This window comes from Urocitellus parryii, chromosome Y (genome assembly GCF_045843805.1).
Source record: "Urocitellus parryii isolate mUroPar1 chromosome Y, mUroPar1.hap1, whole genome shotgun sequence".
In the NCBI taxonomy this organism is placed as follows: domain Eukaryota; kingdom Metazoa; phylum Chordata; class Mammalia; order Rodentia; family Sciuridae; genus Urocitellus; species Urocitellus parryii.
Window position 1 is genome coordinate 33,243,747 of NC_135548.1, and position 25,643 is coordinate 33,269,389.

Below are 25,643 nucleotides of genomic sequence, written 5' to 3' on the forward strand. Positions count from 1 at the left end.
TTTTCTGAGGACCATTCACATTCAATGTTGAGATTTGTTTTATTAGTGGCATATACAAAGCACCATATAATATAACATATATAATGTAGAACAATCATGACTATGTAATTAACTGTAGAAATAACTGCTAAGAAAATATAGCAATATTTAACACAGGATTTCTAAAACCATTACATATTCATTACTTTTTTCAAAGTTAATGTCCCATGTTTTATTTTATAGATTTTGTCTATCAATTTTTATGCAGTTGGCACTTTTGGGGGGCTGAAAATAGCTGCTATCTTCTGTACAGTAATGTTACAGTTTTATACAAACTTCAGAAATATGACATTTGGAATAGTCTTTATGATACCCTTCCAAGTGTTCCATTTCACACAACAGCAAATACTCTGAATGCCTTTCCTCCTGGAGGATTCTGTAAACTGCAGAAATGAAAAAAATATTGATGTCATCTCTAAACATAATCCTTCTAATAAATCATGCTGTCTTATGACAGTTATATGAATCCAGATGATTAACTTTCTAAGGCCACTATAATTTGTAGCTATTGGAATGTGTGAGTGAGGATGACATAATTCTTTAAATTTTGGTTGTATGCTAGACTGAAAGTTCATTAAAGAAATTGAAGATGTGCAATCGGAGTAATAGTAGTCTCTAGAAAATGTCACAAAGTCTGTATCAAGTTTTCATATTTTATTTCCTTTGATTCTAATAAAACAGAGATAGGCACTCATCACTCCACTTTTTTGAGGTAATGCGGAGACTCAGTTTACAATTGATTTTTATAGACAAAAGTTAACTCCAAGTCAAAAAGATGTTTGATACTTAAGCAATATTGTGGAGTACTAGGTCAGTATCATTTCTGACAGAATTTAAATTATATTGCTATTGCATAGATTAATTCTTCATAACATCCACATTCTCAAGGAAAATATTAGCAGGAAAATTTAATGATGAAGTCTGAAAACATTCAAAAATTTCTTCACCAAAATGGGAAAACACACACATACACACATACCACAAAGCATGCAGTGTCATTTTGGAGGTACTTTTAAAACAGAGTTAAAAGTAATGAGAACCATAAATTCTACTCTTTATTAAATTGTTTATTTTTTATTTGGCATCAATGATTAAACTACATTTTGCTTAAATTTCTAGAAATTAAAACATATTGATAAGATCATTAATCATTATTTCATCTTTCAACTAGGAGCTTTTAAAGTTTTTGCTTTTTTACATAGTTCTATTGGCTTAATAATTTTAAAAGATTTTAAAGGCAATAAATGATCAATACAATGAGTGCTAAGAAAGAGATAAAGTGTAAGTGCTTTCATGTATTTCTTTATATATATATGTAATAAAAGGAAGAATTTTAGGAGTTCTTTTAATTTTTTTTAATATTTATTTTTTAGTTTTCAGCAGGCAAAACATCTTTGTTTGTATGTGGTGCTGAGGATCGAACCTGGGCCGCCTGCATGCCAGGCGAGTGCGCTACTGCTTGAGCCACATCTCCAGCCCTGGAAGAGAATTTTAAAGTGAGAAAAATGATGCAGAAACCACAAATGTGCATACACACACAAAATATATGGATGGACACACATGCACCAAGTTTTTCACACAAGCAAATGCTCAAGTTCAAGGTTTATCTCTGAGCCCATAGCCTTAGTGTGGAGTCTGAGTTCAGGGATTATTAAGTTATGTGACCTTGGGCACGTCAATTATTTAACCAACTTGGAACAACAGTTAACATGTGTATACATCAGAGTTTACAGAACTGAATAGACATTATGGGGCTTTTGGTGAAGTTGAGAGAAAATACTTAGAGTATGGTAGTGCCTAGTGTCTGGAATATTCATATCAGATACTCCAAAATTATTATTCTCAATTTTGTTAGAATGCCATTTTATAGCTTCAAGATGAATTTAAGAAATATAAGCAGTGAATGGAATCATATCACTCAGGTTAGCTTATAATGGAAATATCAGATTCTATAGACTCAAGAATTCACTTTGCATATCATATCTGATTCTCGAGGCCAGGAGGCAAGTTATTGAGAAATCCCCCTCTCAATAATGGCCTCTTGATATGATCTCATCTGAATATAGGTACTAAATGCAGATTTGTCTTTTTATGAGGCTGATACCCAGAAGGTTATGTGAAAGACAATCTAGATATCCTGCATGGCATATCCTGTGGTGTTCTTTAGAGTAACTAGTTGATATACGAATCATCCATTGGTAATTTTGGAAATCCCAGGAAACATCTAAAAGTTAGGGATTTTATTCTGTGTCTATACAAATAAGTGGGACATAACATTACTTCCAAAGTACCAATAATTTCAAAAAATCATTGAGGGTTCATTTATCTTATTATTTATTAACACATGATAAGGTGAGCCACATGAATTTTTCTCAAATCCCCAAGTATATATAACACTAATGAGCTAAATACCATGAGAGGACCTGAAAGAGTTCGTTTACAACATAAAAGGCATCCAAGTTCCAGTGCAAAAGAGAATTTGGTTCTAGGGAAAATCAGACTCATTATTTTTGTCAAATACTTTGTCAGATAACTGGATTAGAGAAATATTCAGTGCCTTGTTCATCGAGAAAGAATTAAGTATAAAACCTAATCTAGAAAATCCAAAAGAGGTTGAAAGAAATTTCCTAATTATAAGAGCAATTAACAAAAGAATGGTTCTGACTTGTAATCAGATTTTCATGTTGATTTTTATAAGCCTGCAGGAGACAGGCACCTCTGGTACTGCAGATTCTCCCACCCCTGGAAAACCAGTCATTACACAAGTATGTAAAGGAAACACCCAAGCTGGGTCGCCTAATGAAATCATGTGCAAGTGGGTCTGCTGTGAAGCAACCATACATCACAAGGTAGGTACATGAAAACAATTGCACACACTACACATACACATACACACATGCTTGTTTTTACCTTTCTGAGAAGAAAAAGAAGCCGTGTAAGTCTTCCTTTTGTCCACAGGCATAACATCAACATAACCACCATGATTTCGAACCACTCCAGCATGTACTGCTGCTCCGCAGATACTGGACAGCTGAGGAGGCAAGGAGAAAACGCGCCACTATTAGGAAAGTACTGCGGAACTTGCACAGCCTATTCTTCTACTTCTGACATCTGTCTATGCAGCCATTTAGGAGTTCCTGGACAATGTTTGGCATATAAAGGAATGTTTCAAAAGGCACAAAGTCAAAGCCAATCCTGAGAAAGTCTGAAGGAAGATCTTGAGGGTGGCTTCCATGGTAACACCCTTCCACCATCTAATCTACAAACACTAGTGCTGTACAAAAAACAGGCTTTTATAGTCAAAGCAATAAAAAAGCAAGTTAGGTCCTTTTATCTCCTCAGGGTCCTATGTGTCATTATTAAATTTTACCCTTTGCTGATGCATACTGAAATCAGTCTGCTGAAATGTTCATAGGTTGGATTATCTGTGCCTCATTCATGTTCCCTTTTGACTTCCATATAACCTTAGTTTTATATCTCTATGGTCCATTTGCCAAAATATGGGCATATATTAAATGGGGATTTTTTTCCTATTACATAATAAAATTCTATGCAGAAATGTTTTGCCCTACAGAATAACACAAAGTGACCAGATTACAGATTACACTGTTATATTGTGTGCATTTACAAATATGTAGCAATGAATTCCACTATTATGTGTAATTATAATGCACTAATAAAAATATTTGTGACAAAAAAGAAAAAAATATAGCTTCTACTTAGATTTGCAACGGTTATTATTACTCTGGTTTGAAGCACCTGACATGAGTATTAGAAAAATGACTTTGTTTACAATGTACCAGTTACATAATCTGAATTTAATACAATTTCTATGAAGGAGAAAATTACTGTTTCAAGTCTAATACTTTCAAAATTTTTAAATGAATCCTAAAAGTCAAATAATTTCTTTTGGCCTATCACAGTCTTTCCTAGATTTTACTATTGGCTTTAAGCCAAATGTTCTACCAAAATTTGTCGATAGCTGAGTGCAGCCTAAGGAAATCCCATAACAGGAAATGCCTGAACTGTTTCAGTATAGAGCCACCCACCTCAAATCCCCATGGGTCTTTCCCAGTCTCATTGGCATGTTCTGTTCTTATCTCTCTGCACATGTGGGTGACTGAATATGCTTTTTTAAAGTTCACATAAGCGTGTATATCTTACATGACCTTGCTTTCTGGCTGTGCTCTGAACTCTGTGCCATCAGTCAGTATTTATTAGCTCAAAGAGCCTTCAGCCAGGCTGTTTAATCCTTCTCAGGCTTTTCCTATCTCACCAAAATACCACACATCTAAAACCTTGTGTCCAGACTCTAAGGAGGCATTTTATTGACCATATGAAAGGCCCACACTGAATTCATAATCGTATCCAAATACAGTTCATAACACATGGAAATAGAAACAGTTCTGTACACATATTTTTGCTCTTCTGTTAAAAGGGTAATATCAGCATTTTTTCCCCCAAGGCAACAAAAGTGCTTAGATGATAACATTCACTAAATCCAAACACTTTTACTATGTTTTGAGACTATTGTTTAGCTTACAGCTCTGCAGTCAGCAGGCATTCCAGCTGAGTTCAAAAGTCAGAAGTTTTTTTTTTTTTTTTTCATATCCATACTTTGTAAGAATATATTATTTGAAAGAAATAAGAATTTTCTCCATGCATATAGTGGAATTTTGTAATGAATGTGAAATTAACAATCTGTAATAAACTACCAATAAAAATTCAAGGCAGTAAAATGTTCACGTTCTAACTCTACAGTGTAAAGTAGGAGAGGGCAGAGAGAAAGAGAAAGCCAGAGGGAGGCAATTTGGTTGACTAATGCTCATCTTTCCATATCAACCTTATTTAAAGGGATTATATATATTGTAGGAGCTGGGAACCCTGGAAATTATTGGTTTAATCTGACTCTGCACTCCCCATGTGACTGTAATTTTTATATTGCCAACTTACTCCCTAAAGAACCAAATAATGATACATATTATCTACCCACTTTACTGAGATAGGAAGATAAAATGATATCAGGATACAAGATCTAACAAACTCTAATTCTAGAAAATGGTGGCTTCAAGGTATAGAATTGAATGGACAATTCTGAAAGACTTTTTTACAGGCATGACTAAAATTAAAAGTTCTGATGCTTAATGGGAAAATCGGAAGAAACAATGCTTCTGGAAGTCTCTGAAGAGTCCAGATAGACACATTCCTACACATTCATTAGTTGTTTTCAGCAAATATTTATGTGTAAGCTATTTGCTTAGAGTCGGATGACACTGTGTGCTCTAGGTTCTGTCAGAGCAGGAACAAGCATAACTTGGCAGATATCAAAGAAGTGATGTAGAAATGATGGACAGCACAGCTGCTGCCCTTGAGGAACTCACAAACTAATAAGACAGACAGGGTAACCAACAGGATACCTAACAAAATAGGTAAAGTGGTAAAGGCAACACAATAGGAGATGAAAGCAGGATGAATTCATGATTGAATTAGGAGGGCCAGCAAGGTACCTCACAGAGAAAGTAGCAATAATTTGGAATATAAGAAACAGCCATGAATTTGACAGAAAAATTTCAAAAAGGGTGTATTTCAAAGAGATAAGAATATAAACACAAATGTGAGGGCTAGCAAATTCCAGGTATCTGTAGGAAATTTAAGCAGCTGACAGTAATAATGCAAATTGCAAATCTAAAGCTTGTAATGCTTAGAATGGGAGAATAATTTCAAAGCTGAATTTGGGAATGTTTCAAAAGAGACAAGGTGGTAATATGCATATTTCAGGCTTCTTTACACAATCAGATTCTTGTAGTATTCTATTGAATAAGTACATTCTTACTTTGGATTGTGTAGAGGGGAGTGAGAGGAGGGGTGGGGGTGTTGGCAATGCAAAAGACAGTAGAATGAGATGGATACTATTACCCTATATACATGCATAACTACACGATTGGTGTGACCCTATACTCTGTACAGCCAGAAGAATGAAAAGTTGTGCTCCATTTGTGTACAATGTGTCAAAATGCATTCTACTATCATGTATAACTAATTAGAGCAAACTAAAAAATCAAAACAAGAAGATTCTTAAATTTGTTTTTGTAACTCTTTGGCTTAGAAATCTGTGATGGTTTCTACATGTCTACAGCATGAAATCTAAACTCATCAGCATGACTTTCAGCGTCTTCACCTATACATTCCCAGAGCAGATTCCTCTCTCTCTTTCAGACTAATTTGGCTGTGGCCTTTCTTAGCTCCAATTTTCAAGGTATGGCTACGAGCAACACATTTAATCCATGTATTTGTAGATATCATGCAAACCACCCAGAATGTTCCATAATCTCCTCTACCAACCAACACTTTAAACCTTGCTCAAAGTACATTTATCCATAAGGAAACCATCATAGTTAATATTCATTGTTCAACCCTCTTAAGTCATCTACTTACAGCATACATGCAATTAGTTTCCTTTTGCACTTTAGGGAATGATCTGATTTGTATTCTAAGCTACTTCTCAAATAGATCTTTTTAAATTTTTCAACTAAGTTTATTAAGGAATAATTTACATAGAATAAAATTTACCAATTCAACCTTTTCTAAAAAGGCATACAGTTCAGTGACTTTGTCAAACATATAGTCATGTAACCACTAGAATACTTTCTATGCATTTAGCAAATTCTATATGTTTAGCAAATCCGTAACCATCCAATTTATACTTCAGATGTGGATGAATTAAAAGGAAGAAAAAATAAAAATGCATTTTCCTTCCCAATAATGCCTCCAAGGTTATTCCTTTAAGTGCCTGATATAAAATACATGAAAAAGATATATGCTAGGGAGTGATATGGGCCAAATCATATTGTCATATTGTGTGTATGTAGGAATATGTAACAACAAATCCAATCGTTATGTATAACTATAATGCAATAACAAAAATTGTGGTGAAAAGACATACTGGAAAGATATAAATAACAACTTATGCAAAATAAACTATTTTACACTCATATTTGCACATGAATGTATTCATTTTTCAGTGATATTATTGAGTAACTGTTCCAAGAGTAAGTCTCTGGGTAAAGAAACTTTTCTTATTCTCTACATAAAGGCACATATATACATTTAAATACATGTATATATTTTTATATAAGCATGAATATTGAGATCTGTATTAATTAAGATACATCAGAGTAAATTTGAGATCCAATTACACGAGCATAATGTGGATTTGCCTGCATACAGTTACGAGGACAATATACTCTGAAAAAAAAACCAACATGTAATGTAAGTGGTTTACTTCAGTCATTCTTATTAATAAGAACATAGGCATTCATACACAGAACCAAACTCAACATTGTAAACCCTATTATTTTTTTCTCTCCTGAAGTAGGTCAATTGTACAAGCAGGCAATCGGCACAATTGCTTCTGTTTATTTTATCCACATCTAAGTTTCAGCACAAATGTGAGATCTTAAATTTAGTCAGGAAGACATTTAACTTGGGGATTCAAAGAAGAAGAAAATATCAAAAGCAACTCTATGCAGTGGGGAATCTGCTACTCACTGTGTCTGTAGAAAAATGTAGTCAACAGACAACTAGGAAAATCTGAGTCACTGTCATAACATCTCATAGTTCCTTTTCTGTTTACATATTTTGTCTTATATTCAATTCATGGCTTTAATTATCATTTACAAACACCTGATTTCCAAATTTGTATCTGCAGTTGGGACTTCTTTTATTCAAAAATTATAGTTGGGTGAGATGGCACAAGCCTATAATCCCAGAGGCTCAGTAGGCTGAGTCAAGTTCAATGCCAGCCTCAGCAAAAGCAAGGCTCTCTCTCTCTATATATATCTCCTGCCATTTATTCAACCCTCCTGTTAGTTTGAGGTCTAATTAATATCTCAAATTTATTTTGTATGAATAAAAATTCCTAATCTCTACTCCCCAAATCTATTTCTTTGTAGGATTCCCATCACAATACATGGTATTTTCATTATTATAGGAGTCTCAGCCAAAACCTTTATTCTACCCATGGTCCCTTTCTTTATCTCACACCTTACATTCAACCCAGCCATTTCTATTGGCTACACCTTAGGATATATCTAAGATCAGAGATCCCTAAGCATCTCAAGCTCAGTGACTCTGGATTCTATCATCTACTGTCAAATTGACCGCAACAGGCTCTCCAGGGATGATCTTGTTCATTACTGGTTCTCTCCAATCTATATCCATATGTATAAGTCCAAACACATCATTTCTCTGCTTCAAATACTCCAGGGGCTTTCCATTTCATTCAAAGAAATGACAAGATGCTTAGAATGTCCAATAAGCCCTGCATATTCAGTACACCATTAACTTTCTGAGCTAAACACTCCTCTTTTTCTTCCTCACTCTGCCCCAGTCATGATGGTTTGACATGATATTTCTTAAACACAATGTGATTCTGCCTTGGGACATTGGGACATAATCATATTCTTCTTTGCATAAAAAGTTCTTTCCCCAGATATCCTATTTCCTGTTATCTGACTGGATTAGTTCATGTAAAACAAATTTCCCAAAACTTTATTTAAATATAAAGTTCAATTATCAGTGTTTAATCAAAAATATTTTCAAATCTACTCCTAGAGTTCAAGAAACTGTCATATAGCACATTTTTAAAGATCAATTGCTCTTCTTAGTTTATTCTCTCCCCCTATCTCATGTACACACATGCACATGCATGCAAGCATACATGCCAACACATATTCATGCACTAAAAGGAAATATAAACCAACATTGGAAAAACTACAATTAAGTTTTACATATTAAATGAGATTCTCAATATAACAACTACATGAAAATCACTGGTGGATGGTGGTATCAATGATTTTCAAAATTTTCATTGAAACTACCTTAACCAATTAAGCAGCTCTTCCTCAGGATAGCTTTTAAAAATAGCTCTAGTTCTTATTTCTAAAATATGCATAACACTGTATACTTTTGACTGTACATATTTCATATTTAAATATCTAAACCAGAACTATTTAAACAATAAGAAATAAATAAATCTGAGTGTTTTATAACTTTGAATTTAAAAACTGACTATTATAAAAGACAGTGTTGCGGGGCACAATGGCACATGCCTGCAATCCCAGTAGCTGTAGGGCTGAGCCAGACTCAGTAACTTATAGAGGCCCTAAGCAACTCAGTGAGACCCTGTCTCTAAGTAAAATATAAAATAGAGCTGGGGATATGGCTCAGTGGTGGAGTGCCCCTAAGCTCAAAGCTGGTAGCCCCATCTCGTTTTAAAGAACGAAGGGTGTCCCATAGACTGGAAAATGAGCTGACTATATTTGGGAACTGTTGGACATTCACTGCCCTCCCACTGGTTGTAAAACTACCTGCTATGCCCTTAAAGTCATGCTGTGTGAACTCTACCTTACTTATATTTAACACTTGGTTTACAGAAGGCCAAGGTCAATAGCTTTGAGGTGAGTTAATATCTACTTAGTTAATTTCAGGTAAAAGCAGAAAAGACAGGGCAATTTTTTTGCTTATATCCTATATCTATTTTTAACATCTCATTACATTCTACAGAGAAGGTAGGCAGTGATCTAGTAAACATTCCATTATCTATATTTTGCCTGTAAGCCTTGAATTAAAATGCTAACACATTTTAATGACACTTTTACATCTTAAGTATTCAATAACTTTAAAGACGTAATTATTTATAGATAAATGTAAAGCAGGATAAGATTTCTAGTAATACAAATGTGTGTGCACACACGCGTGCATACACACACACACACACACACACAAATTCTACAGTTTATTTTAGGTTATTCTGTATCTATGAAACCTCCCAAGGACATGACTATGCAAGCAGTCCTTCATATCCTTCATTAGCTACTTTATTTATATTATCCTTGCCATTGTTCTCCAGGATATACCCTTAAGTGAAATAAAACTCTAAGGCAGATACATCAATAATATTGTTCCCTAAAAGTTATAAACTATTATATCAGTTATACAATTATGACCTAATTTATGAGCTATTAAAAATTTTACATGAGAAAAGATAATCTTGGTTTCACTATTCAATAAAACAAAAAGTTAAAAAGTGTATAAGGAGGTACTTTCCAAACTACGTAAGGTAAAAATCATGTATAAATTATTAACTCTATGGTTTTATTATTTGGTGAAAACATAATAAAATTAAAATTTAAAAATTTATATCATTTTCCTTTTTTGGATGCTTCCCTTCCTGGAATAAGACAAGAAGTAGGAAACTCATTAATTAATATTTTACTTGAATGATTTTTCTCTATGGGAAAAATATTTTTATACATACTGTGAGAGAGACAGAATTACCATTTGTTGAGTATTTACTAAAGAAAGACTTTATAGTCTATGCTTCATGGAGATTATGCTTATTATTTATTCCTACTCATTTAGCTGCATGGGCCCTAGAATAGTACTGGCATATGGTGAATAATAAATATTTATAAATGTGGAATTTTGATGCTAAAATTCATCAACTTCACCTATCAATATATCTCTACTTCTCCCTATAAACATGTAATCTGTAAATACAGGACTAGTCTGAAAAAAATCCTGCAAAATTTTCTAAAATTACATAATGACTTAATCAAATCAGTAGGCTTTGTAATAGCATAACTGGTGAAGCTCTAGAAACAGAAGATTATTTTATTATAACAAATTTTTAACATAGCCAGGCAACAAGTAGCACATGCCTATAATCTCACTGGATTGGGAGGTTAACGCAGGAGGATCATGAGTTCAAAGCCATCCTCAGCAAAATTGAGGTGCTCAGCAACTCAGTAGGACCCTGTCTCTAAATAAAATATAAAATAAGGCTGGGGATGTGGCTCAGTGGTCAAGTGCCCCTGAGTTAAACCTCCAGTACCCCAAAAAATAAAAATATTAAAAAAAATGTTTAACATATAGTTCATTTGTGGTCAGATGGTGAAAAAGTATACAAAGAATTTCATACAGTAAGGGATCCTCAAAGTATTCCATCCATTTTGTAATCTGCTGACTTTAATAAAACACATACGCTGAAGAATCCAGAAGTCTCAAATCAGTATGCACCAAGTTAGCTGACCCAAAACATTACAACAGTATTCTTGCATTAGAGTAGAAATAAAAGGATTTAGTGTTCAAAAGGAAACAGGTTAGATATTCCTGTGCGAAAGAATTGATACCTTAAATCACATCAATAATTGAGAATCTTCCTTCTGACAGATGAAGTATTTGCTTTCCTGTATCAACAACATAGTCTTCTGTTACTTTGTCAACAACAAGCTCATTCTTTAACTGAGATATTACTTCAGTTTTAAAAGGGTTTTCCTAAGTAAATAAATTTTACCATATAATTAGATTCCTTAATTTTTTTGGCGGGGGGGGGGGGGAGAAGGGGGAGTTAGCAGGAATTGAACTCAGGAATGCTTGACCACTGAGCCACATTCCCCAGCCCTATTTTGTATTTTATTTAGAGATAGAGTCTCACTGAGTTGCTTAGGGCCTCACTTTTGCTGAGGCTAGATTTGAACTCATGATCGTCCTACCTCAACCTCTGTCATCAAACTACCATTATTTCTCTAAATCTCATTATGAGTTTGGGAAGTAGCATGTCTATGATTAAGACAGTATGTGTAGTCACATAGTTTACTTTTCTTCAGTGTTGATGATGGCTTGTGGATGTACTGTTCCTCTAATAGTGTTCATCTTAGCTTGGTTCAGAAAAGTGAAGACTTTTTCTTCATTATTTTATAGTAGATAAATTTCATTATAATTTTTAAGAACATATTAAAAACTAAAAGAAAAGCAGACATAGGCCTTTTGACTTATGAGTTGCAATTAGATTAATCTAATTTAGAAACTGAATAGCAATGCTAAAACTACATCATTTCAGTGTCTGTGGAGGAACATTTTATAGAAAGAATGTTTTTGTATCTCAAAATTCATATGCTGAAGTCCAAACCCCATTGTGACTTTGTGATAGGACCTTTATGAAGGGAATTAAGGTTACAACATGACATAAGGGAGGGCCCCTTACCAAATATAAGAATTAGTGACCTTCTAAGAAGAGATACAAGGGAGTAAGCCCTTTCTCCAGCCACCATGTGAGGACACAAAATACATTATGCTACCTGACAGCTAGGAAGAGTCCCAATAAGTAACCAAATTATACGGCAACTTGATTTTGGACATCCCAAACCTCTAGAACTGTGAGGAAAACATTTTTGTTGTTTATACCATCTGGTCTATGGCATTTTATTATAGTAGCCCAAGCAGACTGATAAAGAACTCTTTTGTAGCAAATATGAACATACAAATCACATGCACCATCCTTGTTGCTAAAGAATAGCAGTAAGTACTCTGGAATTTGGAGAAGACATACTAGGAGGGCCAGGAGTGTGTGAAGTTTGTGAAGTCCTATCACTTTTTACTGCTTAGCAGTTCAAGATCGTATGTATATGATCTTTTTTTTTTTTAGTCAATAAATTCCACTATAATTTGAATCCTAGAGACATAGAATTTCATGTAAAAACAGACTAAAGCCATACACACACACACACACACACACACACACACACACACAAACACAAACATACATATGCACATATACATACACACATAAGAAAATTTAGAAAACATTACCTTGGGCAATGTGAAGCAGGCTTATGAAATGGAAAGAGCTGTTCCACAGTAGTTTCACAAGTCACAGCCTGAACTGAAGAATAAAAGCACAAAACAATAAGTGACTCTGTTAGAAATGAAAACTCAACACACAGTAATAAGGAAATGAAATTTAAAAAAAAAAAGTCTCACCTGTTACTTTAGAGACTGTGAAGGAATTAGCAGACTGATATTTGCTAAAGATAAAAAGACAGTAATATCAATCATTTGCTTTTAGGCATCATCATAAGTGTAACTGCTAGGGCCTTTCAGATCCATGCACACTGTATTTTTAAAATCTTTTTCATTAAAATGTAAGAAGAGATATAAGTATACCTATGTAAGTAGAGATATAAGAATACATCACCTAGGCTAAATCCATACTAGCTTCACTTCTTAACATTAGAGGGTGGTTTCTTTTCATTATTAATCTCAAAAATAGATAAAAACACAAACAATGAACATACTCTCTACACATTGGTTTCATATCAAAATTAAAATTCTCAAATACTAATTCCCAGTTTCCATGGAATCCACAGAGATAAACACAAGACAATGTTGTACAAAGCCTACAAATAATATGTCCCTTAAAGGAGTATGCATTAATCAATTTTTATTTATCCTCATATCTAGTGAAGTGTCTACAGCACATGAATGAATCTCGCCTCATTATATGAATTATTAAAAATAGGAATATAAAGTTAGGTACACCATTGTATGTCAAAATTTTAATTGCTTATGCATGTCCAGATTTTGAGATAAATACCTGTTACAGAAGGTAAAGATTTTTGTGATGGTATGTGTGTGTATGTCTGTGGGTGTGTGTGAAAATATATATATATTTGGTACTGAGGATTGAACTCAAGGCCACTCGGCCACTGAGTCACATCCCCAGCCCTATTTTGTATTTTATTTAAAGGCAGGGTCTCACTGAGTTGCTTAGCTCCTCACTTTTGCTGAGGCTGGCTTTGAACTCAAGATCTTCCTGCCTCAGCCTCCCAAGTTGCTGGGATTACAGGTGCACCACCACACCCAGCCATGTGATGGTATTTTTAGCATGGATATGATGTGTTCACCCTCTGAACATGTTAGCTCAGTATTGAAGGTGCAAATCTTAACAATATTTTATTTCAGTTTCAAATTTAATATTTAATATTTATCATCTGCAATGTGACATCCCTCCCAATAACATTATTTGAGTCACAAAGTATATATAACCTATCAAATGTAGTACACTTAATATTTCAAGAGAATTTCTACAATAGACAAGCAAAACTTAAACTTAAGAGAAAATATAAATGTTCTTTAATACAATATGCAGAGCTTGGCTTAATAAAGATAATAACTAGTAATTATTTATTGATGTAATTTATAAAATTTTGTTGAATGAATTAGCTAATAAATATTTCTACAAATATATTTTACTAAAGAGAGTTTTGCAAGTAGCTAAAACCTACATATCAAGCCTCTGAAAAAAAACTGTATACATTAAAGTTCATTCCGCAAATTTTAATAATTTATTTTCTATAACTATGAATTCCAGCTTAACCCTACTATGGAGCTTGGTTAGATTAAATTGTATAGTTACAAAGAAAGGAAATTACATTTGCTAAGAAAAACATTCTTCTGAGGCTCAACAATTCTTCTGAGGTTCAAAAGACACTACACAAAAATATGTCAAATATTATTTCTATTTCCTATAGAAAAATGAACAAAACTGTAGTGTTTTAGAATAAAGTACTTAGTGTATATAACATGAGAAACATTGAAAACAGTAATCAGTGCTTCTTATGGTATTGAATTGTATTTAGACTGACAATGGAAGACAATATAGTATATTATAGACTTAGCCAAATGCTCTTTACCAAGTAATCTGATTTAATTCATTAAAAAATTGCTGTTGCATAAAATAAACCATTTTCCTTAAACAGAGCAGAAAGAATATGCAAATTAATTAGTCTTCTCTGGGGTATCACTTGCCATAGCTAAAAATTCATTGCTTTATATTAAACTGTAAATTTACACATTCTTAATGAAACTGTTGAAAATTCAGATCATGCCCTTTATAAGCAAAAAGGTTTCAACTTTGAATTTAGATCCTTTTCCTTCTTCTAATCTATGGACATTAAGTAGCTAAAACACATCTTGAAAATTACCAACTTCTCTCGTCATTAATTAAATGCTTCTACACTTTGCCCTAAAAAAATGTTTTAGTTCATTTTTACAATTTAAAATCATCTGGGTACTTACCCTATTGTTTGAACACCGTTTCTATTGGATTTGATGAAATAATGTTTTCTTCCTTGTCTGGTGATATCAACCCAACCACCCTCATTGTCTATGATACCATAATGAATTGAAGCTCTACAGATGCTGGATTGCTTGAAGGAAAAAAGAGGAGACACCATGATGTTAAAATATTTAATCTCTGCCTAAGATAAAACTACTTGCTACTGATATGACTTTAAATTAAATAAATATGTCTATGTCTAAGAAAAATATACTTAATATAAGTTGCTATATCCCACATGCAAATCTTAAAAATTATAGGGAAGGATTCTATTTCCATAAAATTAACATTTTTGATACTTACCATTTCATAATGTACACTGCCAATGACTTTAGCTTTACTATCCAAACAGCCAGCAGGACATTCATACCCAAATGAAAGTAATGGAAACAAAATTTAGCTTCTCTGTACATCAGTTTGAAATAAAAAGATTTCTTATATATTGTCAGTTGATTTTGAGAATGATAGTAAGTATTACCTATTACAGGTTGTCCCTTTGCACTGGTCTCGTAATCTTACTTCACAAGAAACAATCTGGGCTAAAAAGGAAAATAAAAGAAATCACCAAAATCATCTAGATAATGTAAAAGCTGCTACATTTGTAATGTATAATACAATGACAAGTTTGGGTTCATTCCCAAATGAACCAAATTAACAAAATCTACATGGCCTGGCCATCTAGGACAAATTTTAAATTCTTATAGTGATGCAGAGGTCTTACACATTTGCTGTGTGCTAATGACCTCATTTCTGTTGCTGTCATCCGATCTTGTCTGGACGTGGGTATCATGAACTTGTGCCTGCTGTCACTCAATTTCATTGGTTTCCTCTTCTCGAGGAGGATAATAGCTATCTGACCCTTCTGTCAGAAAGAAAGAGATATTTGAGAAAAATTAATCCCAGTTTACATGAGCAAAAGTTACTAAATAATGAAATGCCTGTATACAATGTTTAGTATTTAAAACTACAAAAATCAGTACTCTTTTGGCACAGATTTTATCTTAAAGCCATAATATTAAGTACTGCACTGAAGTAAATGAAATACACATACAGGACTTTGAGCCCTTGATTCATCTGTGTGAGTATCTGGCTAATATTCAGTGGAGTCATTTCTAAACTCTGCTTGTATTTCAGTATGTTATCAGTGTTTGGTTTTCATAATGACATCAGAAAATATGCATAGTGATTTAATAATGCCAGGTATTAGGAAATGTAAGTTTTGCTTTCCCAAATGAAATCATATTTTTAGAATTTTCAGCAGGATCACATTTAGAATTCTCCCACAAGAAGGACTGATGTGCCTAAAGAAGGATTGATGTGCCCTTGTTATTTACTACCATATCCATTTCCATGGAAAACATTTTTTAAGAAGGAATTCAGTGTTCAAAAATTTCATCTTGACAATGGGAGATAGTTTCAAGCTTTAAATATATTTTTTTTTCTCAGACTGTCCTATATCAAGGGCTTATCAGTGGCACGTTATAGAGCAGTATATTATTTTCATGTGTGTCCCAGAACTCAAAACCTAGGAAAAATGAAGTCTGAAGGCAGAGGAAAGCCAACTTTAAGAAAAATGATCCTTGGTAAAGGGCAGAGACATAGCAGGTTCATGGGTAGAGTATAAAAAACAAAAACTAAACCAAACAAACCAACAACCCCCGCCCCCCCCGCCACACACACTCACAGTGAAAAGATGGTGCAAATGCTTCTGAGCATTTATTCATCAAGAGAAAGTAAGACATTTCAACCAATCATCATTAAGAAGAATGTACAAGGCAATAAAAAGCATCCCCTTGGATCCTCAAAAGCATGACTTTCACAAAGCTCTGTTAAATATAATTTTTCTCTGTGTACTATAAATGTGACACCATATTTATATTTACTTTTTAAGATTTCAAATGCATTTGAGTGTACTAATATTATAATTGTTTTGTAGTACAACAAATGCATTAATATTATAACAGTTTTATAGTACCATTATATATGTTTTGGGATATTTTGGCATAAAGAATTGTACAGCCTACAGTGAAAAGTGTAGAATCAATATAATTCATTGTATATAAGGTACATGGAGAGTTTTGCAAAAACTCTAAATTCACTAAAAATAAACTTAAATTGTCAAAACCTTAAAAAATTAAAGCAGTTATGGAAACACTCTAGTCAACAATATATTCAAAAACAGCTATGGAAACTAAGTGTACTTTTGTGTAATTAAGTACATTTTTAAATTAATTATTATTATTTTAATGTGTGTGGTGCTGTGGAATGAACCCAGAGCCTCATGCATGCTAAGTAAGGATTCTACCCTGAGCTATATTCCTAGCCCTACTTTTTTTTTAAGTACAAATTAATGCAGACTGAATTAAAATATAAATCAAAGTGAATATTACAAAAAAATAGCACTTACCTTTGTAGCACAGATTTTCTCTACAGCCCCCTCCAAAACTAGGTGGGTAAGCAGAAGAGGGTCGTCCATGTTTGTAAGGGGCATGGCCCCACCAGTTTCCCCTTAAAGATATGATACACTCCATTAAGAGGTAGTCTAATGGCATGATTTATAAGACATTGCAACATATCACCCTATATGAATCTTCCAAGTAATGATCTTGATGTGTTACATGTATATATTTTGGTAAGCAGTCCTTTTGTTTACTAGGTTTAAATACAGATTTCTACCTCATTCTTCTGAAAATTATCAAAGTAATTTACTATATTACTGTTAAACATTTAATTTTTTTACTGAAAACTAAATATTATAATGAAATATTCACCTATATCCCATATTCTTTAATCAAAATAGCTCACAAATTTAAATTTGTCCCTAAGAATGATTGTGGAATTTTTTAGAGTATGTTCAAATGGTCTTTATAAAGATAAAAATACATTTTCTCTAATCAAAATTCTAAACATCTATGGAACAGAATAGTTCAATGAGTGAAACTGAAGACATAAATATATGATTCCTGACTTCACAAAGATCATATTTTTAATTTTCATAAACACTTTAAGAACTTATTTTATGACCTATGCAACTATAATCACTGTTATATTAGGTAAAGTGAATTAAAACAATGTGATTTACTCAATACATACTGAAAATGAGAAAAAAATCACAAATATAAATTATTTTCATGTTCTTAGAAAAATTTACATCTAAAGGTAATGTTTTGTCTACTCACTTTGGGGAATAATTGCACACCATGTAGACAGCTTTGGGCCATATCTGCCCACAGATGTTCATGTTATGGAACAAATTAATGGCACAGTCTATTCTGTTAGTGGTTGCCCACACCACCTACATTAGAGAAAAGAAAGATTCAGAAAAAGCAGGCTAAGATGGACTAAGATGACATATCCAGGAGAAAAATGAATAAAATTGAACTGGAGAAACCAATATTTATCAACCAACATGAAATGAGACAATATCAAAAAGTGTATTTTCCCCAAGACTTTGGTTTCTGCTGAATTAAACTTTTACAGGGAATCTAAAGGTAAATAATTCTTTCTTGAATAAAATGTCAGCATTTATGAAACATAAACTTACTAAATAATTCAAAATTTAATATCTTCACAAACCTGTCTGCCATATTAACATGTCTATGAACTGAATTTTACATCTTAAACAGAAAGCACTCAGAAAAAAATTGAAGTGTTGAGATTTCTTATACGACAGGATCTTTTCATTGTGCCACTGGTAATTAGGAAGTTCCAAGTTGATCTTAAATCTTATCACATGGCAAAGACGTATAGGTTTCATCTCACTGGTAGATTATTAGTCTCACTGATAATAGATTGTAGGAATTCTAGAAACTGAAATCAGTGGTGAGTTTTGTCTAGTCAAATCTGCCTATTATTTTATTTAGAAGTTTAGAACACATTCAATACCAAATATGAACATAAAATATGAAAAATATACATAAATTCTATAAACCTATAAAATGAATTGTTACTGGTAAATAAAACGAAAGTTCTTACTTTAGAGTAAAACTTTGACATTAAAGATAGTAAACTGCTCCCCATATGCATTTATTAAGGCCATATTAAAAGATGTTTCATATGAAAAATCATGGAAATAATGTCTTTTTAAGTCTTTTGGACTTTTTGTGATTGTTAGTTTTATTATTTAAAGAAATTTATAAGGCTGTTTCATGTAATCAGTAATGATGTGAGTTTTTAAAACAATAACCATTTCAAATAACATAATAAAGACACATACTCAGTAAACTTTGTTCTCCTCCTGTTGCTTAATTAAATTTGAAAAAAATGAAGAGAAACATACCCCAAACATACCTGCGTATAATGAGTACATACACGGCCAGAACATCTGAATGGACAATACGGGTTACATTCATGTTCATATGGGTAGCTAAAGTCTCTCACTTCATCATACCATGCTTGCACATGAAACGTTGGGGGTCTATACCTATTAGAAGCAAATAACCACGAAGAATAAGTAAAGTTGGAAAAATTTCAAAACAAAATATGGCAAAATAGATATATAAAACTTGGTAGAAAGATAGTTCCGTGTAAGTTGCACATTTTAAGCACTTCTGTCCATTATATTGTATCAATTATTTAAAACAAGCCTAAAAACCTGCTGACAATTCTGGTATGATATTTCATTTTTGTTATTTATTTTATGATATTTTATTCTTTTAAGCATCAAGGCTTTGAAAGTCTGCAATGATAAATTAATAAGTATTTCATTTCTAGCACTTATGTTTTTGAAAACAAAAATTCACATTTTTAAGCTACCTTCCCCAATGTGCTCCCAAGTTTTGTCCGATGGATGGCAGCAGGCTTGCAGGTCTGTGCTCCCACAAACAAGTTTCAGCCCAGGATTCTGCAGATCTTTCCAGCTCCACATCCCATGTCTACAATTCAAAACAGAAATAAAATACAGTTACAAGAATACAGTGTGCATATAGAGAGTGTGGACATTTCTTAGGCTTATAGCATTCATTATTCAGTCCTTAGGATTTCTTCCTTCTCTACAAAGTCAACATCTTGGTCGTATCATCTTGATTTTCTTATCTAGACTTTTGTATTAGTCATCTAATTAATCTCCTTGACTATGTATTTCCTCCAGCCAATTTGTCTTACAAATGTTGAGAGCTACTAAAGTGATCACAAATATATTTTTCTGCTTAAACACACCCAATAAATTCCCATACACATAAAACCCATGGTCTTTGTTCCTTATGATGACATGCTATTCCTTGCTGGTATTGTTTCCTTTGCCTTAAACTTCAGTTATTGGTCATATGCACCCCTACTCTTTTTTTCCTATCCTACCTTACATAACACAGTCTCTGTGATACCTTTTCAATTCTTTTAGAAATTGAAGCTCTCAAAGACTCTTTATTTAGCACCTATGACACTATAGTATTAATGTCTGATTGCATGTCTGATTATTTTCCTGAGACATAAAGTTGTCACATGGCAGTTTACCTCATGCATTTTCTGAGTCTGTCAATAAATGCTGGTTGAAAACATGAATGAATAATAAATTTGATTCCTATAAAATATGTATGATTTTTATACATTAAATTAAATGACAACCAATTCATTTTAAAATAATCTATAAGGAAATTATTAAAATTATAAAGTGATTACAGAAATAACTTTTCAAGCTCTGGGTTTAGAATTCAACTTGGTATTAATTTGAAAAATAGGCAGTGTGCTAAACATGATAGTAAGTCAGGTAGAAAGGGGATTGATCTTGGCACTACCACTTCAGTGTTATGAAGACAGGGAAAGAGTTCAGGGAAGAGAACATGAGCACAACTAAAGGACTAGCAAGGAGATTTCAGAGAGTAGATGAACTGAAATGACATTTAGGAATCTAAATTCCTCAAAGTTGATGGGAGACTGAAAGTAAGTGGTAAAGAAACAGAAAAGGTGAAGATTGACATGTTATGAGAAAGGAAAAAAGGGAAAGAGAAATAGAAGTATGTGTCTGTGGATTTCCCTGGCAGAATCTCAGCAGGCAGTACAAGGACTATATATCTGCCAAGTAGAGCACAGAAATATATAATAGGAATTCTGGAGTTCTATGTGAAGAATTATGCAGTTATTCACCCAAAGATTAATTTATTCAGGAAAAAAGATGTAGAATGATAAGCATAATTAAAAAAAATTATAGGGTTACCAAAATCAAAAGGGAGGAAGAACAATTAAGATTGTACATTGTGTCAAAAAATGATCAGAAAATTGAGAGAATCTAAAAAGGACTAGATTACAGGAATGACAGAACAAGAGATCTGAGGAATCACGAATGGGCAATGAGGCCCAGTGCCATATAAAGGTTGAGAAATATGAGGTTTGCTAAGTACCCATTCAGGATTAAGAGCAATTTCAGATCAGTGATGGGGAGAAATCTTAAAAAGTTAAGTGGAAAGAAAGTGGGGAAAAGCAAGTATGGGTGAATTAATGCTTTGCACAGAAGGAAGAGAGGTGAGGTAGAAGTTGAAGAAGGGAGGATGTCAGGGTGTGGGGAGAATTTGTTACTTTGATTTTAAAAAATGAAAGAAACCATGGAGACAGACAGACACACACACACACACAAACACACACACACACCAGTGTGAGGAACAGTCTCATAATTCATTCATATAATTTTCCCTAGATAATAATTCCTCCCTTTATGTTATGAAAACATAAAGAAAATCATGTTTTCAAAGTCACAAAGTAAAATATAATCAAAGTTAGAATAAGTATATTCCTATTATTGAACACTTTTATTAACCAGAAAAATACACAGGGACATATGTTTACATGCAACTAAAATCTTAGGAGCTGTAAGACTTTCATAAAAACTTAAATTTTACTGTTAATTAATGTCAAATATTCAAGATAACCAGTTTTATGACAAATATGAGAAATGCATGCTACAAATAAATATCTATCAGACATGTACTCTTTGCTAATATGGGCATACTATTCATTAACTTGTAACTACTAATTAATTTGTTTGACTTAACTTTATAATTACATATTTTATCTATTATATGAAAATATAATGCAAGTTGCTATAGTTATCTGTCTAAACAAAATTTAGGTTAAAACTAACGAATTCGGCTAAAGTCCCAGAAAATGGGCAAAATGCTGATTTTCCTTTTGTTTCTAGAATGTTGAAGAAATAATCACCTCTCATGTTTCCAAGGAGAACTAAGAAATAGGTTGTCCTTAAAGGACAAATTGTCCACAATGCTGGAAATCAGGGACTTGCATCTTGTTAAGTCATACTACAAAACTACACTTATCCTAAGGTGTCCAGTCCAGCAACCGCCTGTCAGGAACAGACAGGAATTGGAGGAAGATCACACACAGATACATATGGCTAGGGAAAAAAATGCCTAGTGATGTTTTAAAATGCTCTCCCCACACAAGGTATAGATGAATTCCCCCCTCTCTCCTTCAGTCTGAGCTGCATAGTGACTTCTAATAAACAGAATAAGGTTGTAAGACTTTTAAGGCTAGGTTAGGAAACAGAGCTTTTATCTGCTTTTGGTTTATATTTATTTTCAATTTTAAGAAACATCTTGAATACCTGAGCCAATAATTTAAAAGTTGGGCCACAGCAAAGAGATAGCTGGAAAGACAATGTGGAGAGATAACACAGAGATGGAGATCAAGAACAGCTTGCTCCATTAAGGAATTTGGAGCCCAACCCCACAATATGTAGATCCGAGCCAACTTTTTCTTCTATCAGATGCAGAGTCTCTGATTTGATATCAAGCTCTTTGATCCATTTTGAGTTAACTTTTGTTCATGGCGAGAAAAAGGGATTCAGTTTCATTTCGTTGCATATGGATTTCCAGTTTTCCCAACACCATTTGTTGAAGATGCTATCCTTCCTCCATTGCATGCCTTTAGCCCCTTTATCAAATATAAGAAAGTTGTAATTTTGTGGATTGGTCTCTGTGTCCTCTATTCTGTACCATTGGTACACCTGCCTGTTTTGGTACCATTACCATGCTGTTTTTGTTACTATTGCTCTGTAGTATACTTTGAAATCTGGTATTGCTATACTGCCTGATTCACACTTCCTGCTTAGACTTGCTTTTGCTATTCTGGGTCTTTTATTTTTCCATATGAATTTCATCCAGCTTTCTGAGCTCCAGCCAAGCCCTCAGGTGATGGTGATCCAGGTCATGGAAACATGTAGGACCCCAAAGGAGCACCACCAGATAACCTGCATTAGAGTCCTGAAGACCGTCATTTGAGGTCATTTTGCTCTTGTTTCACATGGTTCTATAATCTTAGATGTTATTTTTTTGGATAAAATTGAAGATAGACCCTTTTTAGAGAAGATATACAACTAGCTTCAAATTAATAAATTTGTAAATTTTGATAGTTTGTTTATATATACTATATAGAATTTAAAATCAAATCGAAAATATTGCATTCATATGCTTTAGGCTAATTTTTTTAATTTGTAAAATATGTCAGCTGAAATTTGGTTACTCAGAAAGACAACTTTGAGGACTAAATTCATTTATTGTGTATACACAATGTGTAAGTTGCTTCTAAGTTGCAAGTTCAATTTTTGGTTAGCCCACTGAAAATAGAAGGAAAATACATTGAATAAACTATAATATCACTAATAAGGTCATTATTATTTTAACATAAGGGCTGAGGCAGAGAGGGCATACAGCAAAATTCAGTCCTTTATCAATATTTAATAAATATTAATTAGTGACAATTTAAAATAAATTATTTAAAGAATGTAATCAAGAATAGGTATTTAGGTCAGATTCAATAATACAAATCAAAAAGATTATTAGAACACAAGGTACTGGAAATATAACACTTCTGGAAGAAATACTGTCATGACATGATGACAGTATGGTATGTGTATATTTTCATACTACAACATGTTATTTCAGGTTTTAAGACTATCAATAATTCATTGTACCCATTCTGTTTAAAATTAAGGTTGGTCTCTAAGAATTGCTATTTAAATTCAGGTTTGAAAATTAAATCAAGATGGCCTAAGGGGCTTTGGTTTTGTTTCTTTCCTCTCTGAACTATTCACCCAGCATTCAAATTAAACTACACTAAAATTACCATTTAATAAAATGGATCCCGAGATAAATAGAAATGAAAACACCTTTGTTTTCCAGCAACATTTATATGTTGTTCATTCTTAGAACATAGTAATGTCTTCAATGAAATTTTATTAATAAAAGAAACATTGAGAATACTATTGACATTCTTCATTTCATTTCATTGTATTTTTTCTGGTTTTTGTTTCTGTAGTATTGGGGATTGAACCTAGAGTTTGCATACTCTAGGCAAGTGCTCTACCACTGAGCTACACTCCCAGCTTAACATTTTTAAGCCAGTCCAATATGGCGGCTTACTTATTCCAAGTATGTGTGTGTACAAATTTAAATCTTAACAAAAGACTTTGAATACATAATGACTTCCATATTAAAATATTATATTTGTAGAAAGTAGAAATTCATAGTTATCTGGACTAACATTAAACTTTGACCACTATCCTTTGTGAAATATGAATGAATATGAGCAGTTCATATTCCCACCAGGATATCTGCTATCTTGCTCAAATAGAGTATTCAATAGTAGTTGGAAATCATTCAAGAAGATGGCTTTAGTAGAGGTAAGACTACAAGCTTACCAGTAAGTTATATCACTATATATTAGGCAAAAAGACTCCTTAGAAATTTAGTGTTTTCTCTCTCTTAAGTATGGAGAAGTTTTCCCTTTAACAGTTTTAAGTATTTTCAATTATATCTTCTTGAGCATAGTAAGTTTATAGCTATTTTCAGATTTATATAATTTGGAAATTGATGTTTTGGGAATTCACTCTTCATAGCTTCAAATTTTTTATTGCACTGTGTCATACAAGAGTTTAAGATGAATGTTGATTAGTCACTATGAACTGTTTGGAGATGAGCATTATCTGATAACTAAGTCTTTGCAATTGGTAGTTGCTATGATTTGAATATGAGTAGTTGTCCTCCAAAAATACATATATGATGACTTGGTGCCCAGAGAAGCTCTGTTAAGAGGGGCTGTGAAACTTTTAGGAGATAGGGCCTGATGAGAGGTTCTTATGTCATTGGGGGTCATACCCTCATAGGACTGTGGGCTCTACTCATTTTCTTCTCTGCTTGATATGTGACTGCTTGCTTCATGATGTGCTCCCACCATTGCCATGGGATGCCCTCACCAAAGGCCCAAAGCAATGGGGTAACCTAATCCTAAATTTGAACCTCAAAAGCTGTGAGCTAAATAAACCTTTTGTCTTTATTAATTGCCTCAAGTATTTTGTTTTAGTAATGTGAAGCTAACACAGTATTAAAAACTACAGTGAAAGACAGACCATATTCCATGTAAAAGTTAAACATCCATTTCATACAGAACATGTTATAATCAATTATTGAAAAACTTTAAATAGAATAAACATATATAAGACTAAATTTGTTGTATGTATTCACAAAAGTGATATATCTTTAATGTATTCCCAAGATGAATGTGAAAAAAAATCATAATCGGTTCTTAAGTATCATCCTATTAAGTAATCTAATGAAATGACAAACACAAGTCCATGACATAATTTACAACTTAATGTGGACTTTTAAAATATGCATTACTTTCTAGCAAAATAATAATC

General features: G+C 33.1%; 1 protein-coding gene across 1 annotated transcript in view; it reads right to left on the bottom strand.

Annotated features, from left to right (window-relative positions):
• Positions 1 to 370: 370 nt before the first annotated feature.
• LOC144251092 (cysteine-rich secretory protein LCCL domain-containing 1-like) overlaps positions 371 to 25,643 on the bottom strand; it is a 42,349-nt gene continuing 17,076 nt past the window's right edge. The window contains 13 exon segments of the mRNA XM_077794211.1: positions 371 to 422; positions 2,934 to 3,070; positions 7,209 to 7,284; positions 12,691 to 12,763; positions 12,862 to 12,905; positions 14,959 to 15,089; positions 15,302 to 15,369; positions 15,478 to 15,537; positions 15,720 to 15,860; positions 17,406 to 17,506; positions 18,178 to 18,293; positions 19,289 to 19,421; positions 19,754 to 19,872. Coding sequence (XP_077650337.1) covers positions 371 to 422; positions 2,934 to 3,070; positions 7,209 to 7,284; positions 12,691 to 12,763; positions 12,862 to 12,905; positions 14,959 to 15,089; positions 15,302 to 15,369; positions 15,478 to 15,537; positions 15,720 to 15,860; positions 17,406 to 17,506; positions 18,178 to 18,293; positions 19,289 to 19,421; positions 19,754 to 19,872 — 1,251 coding nt within the window.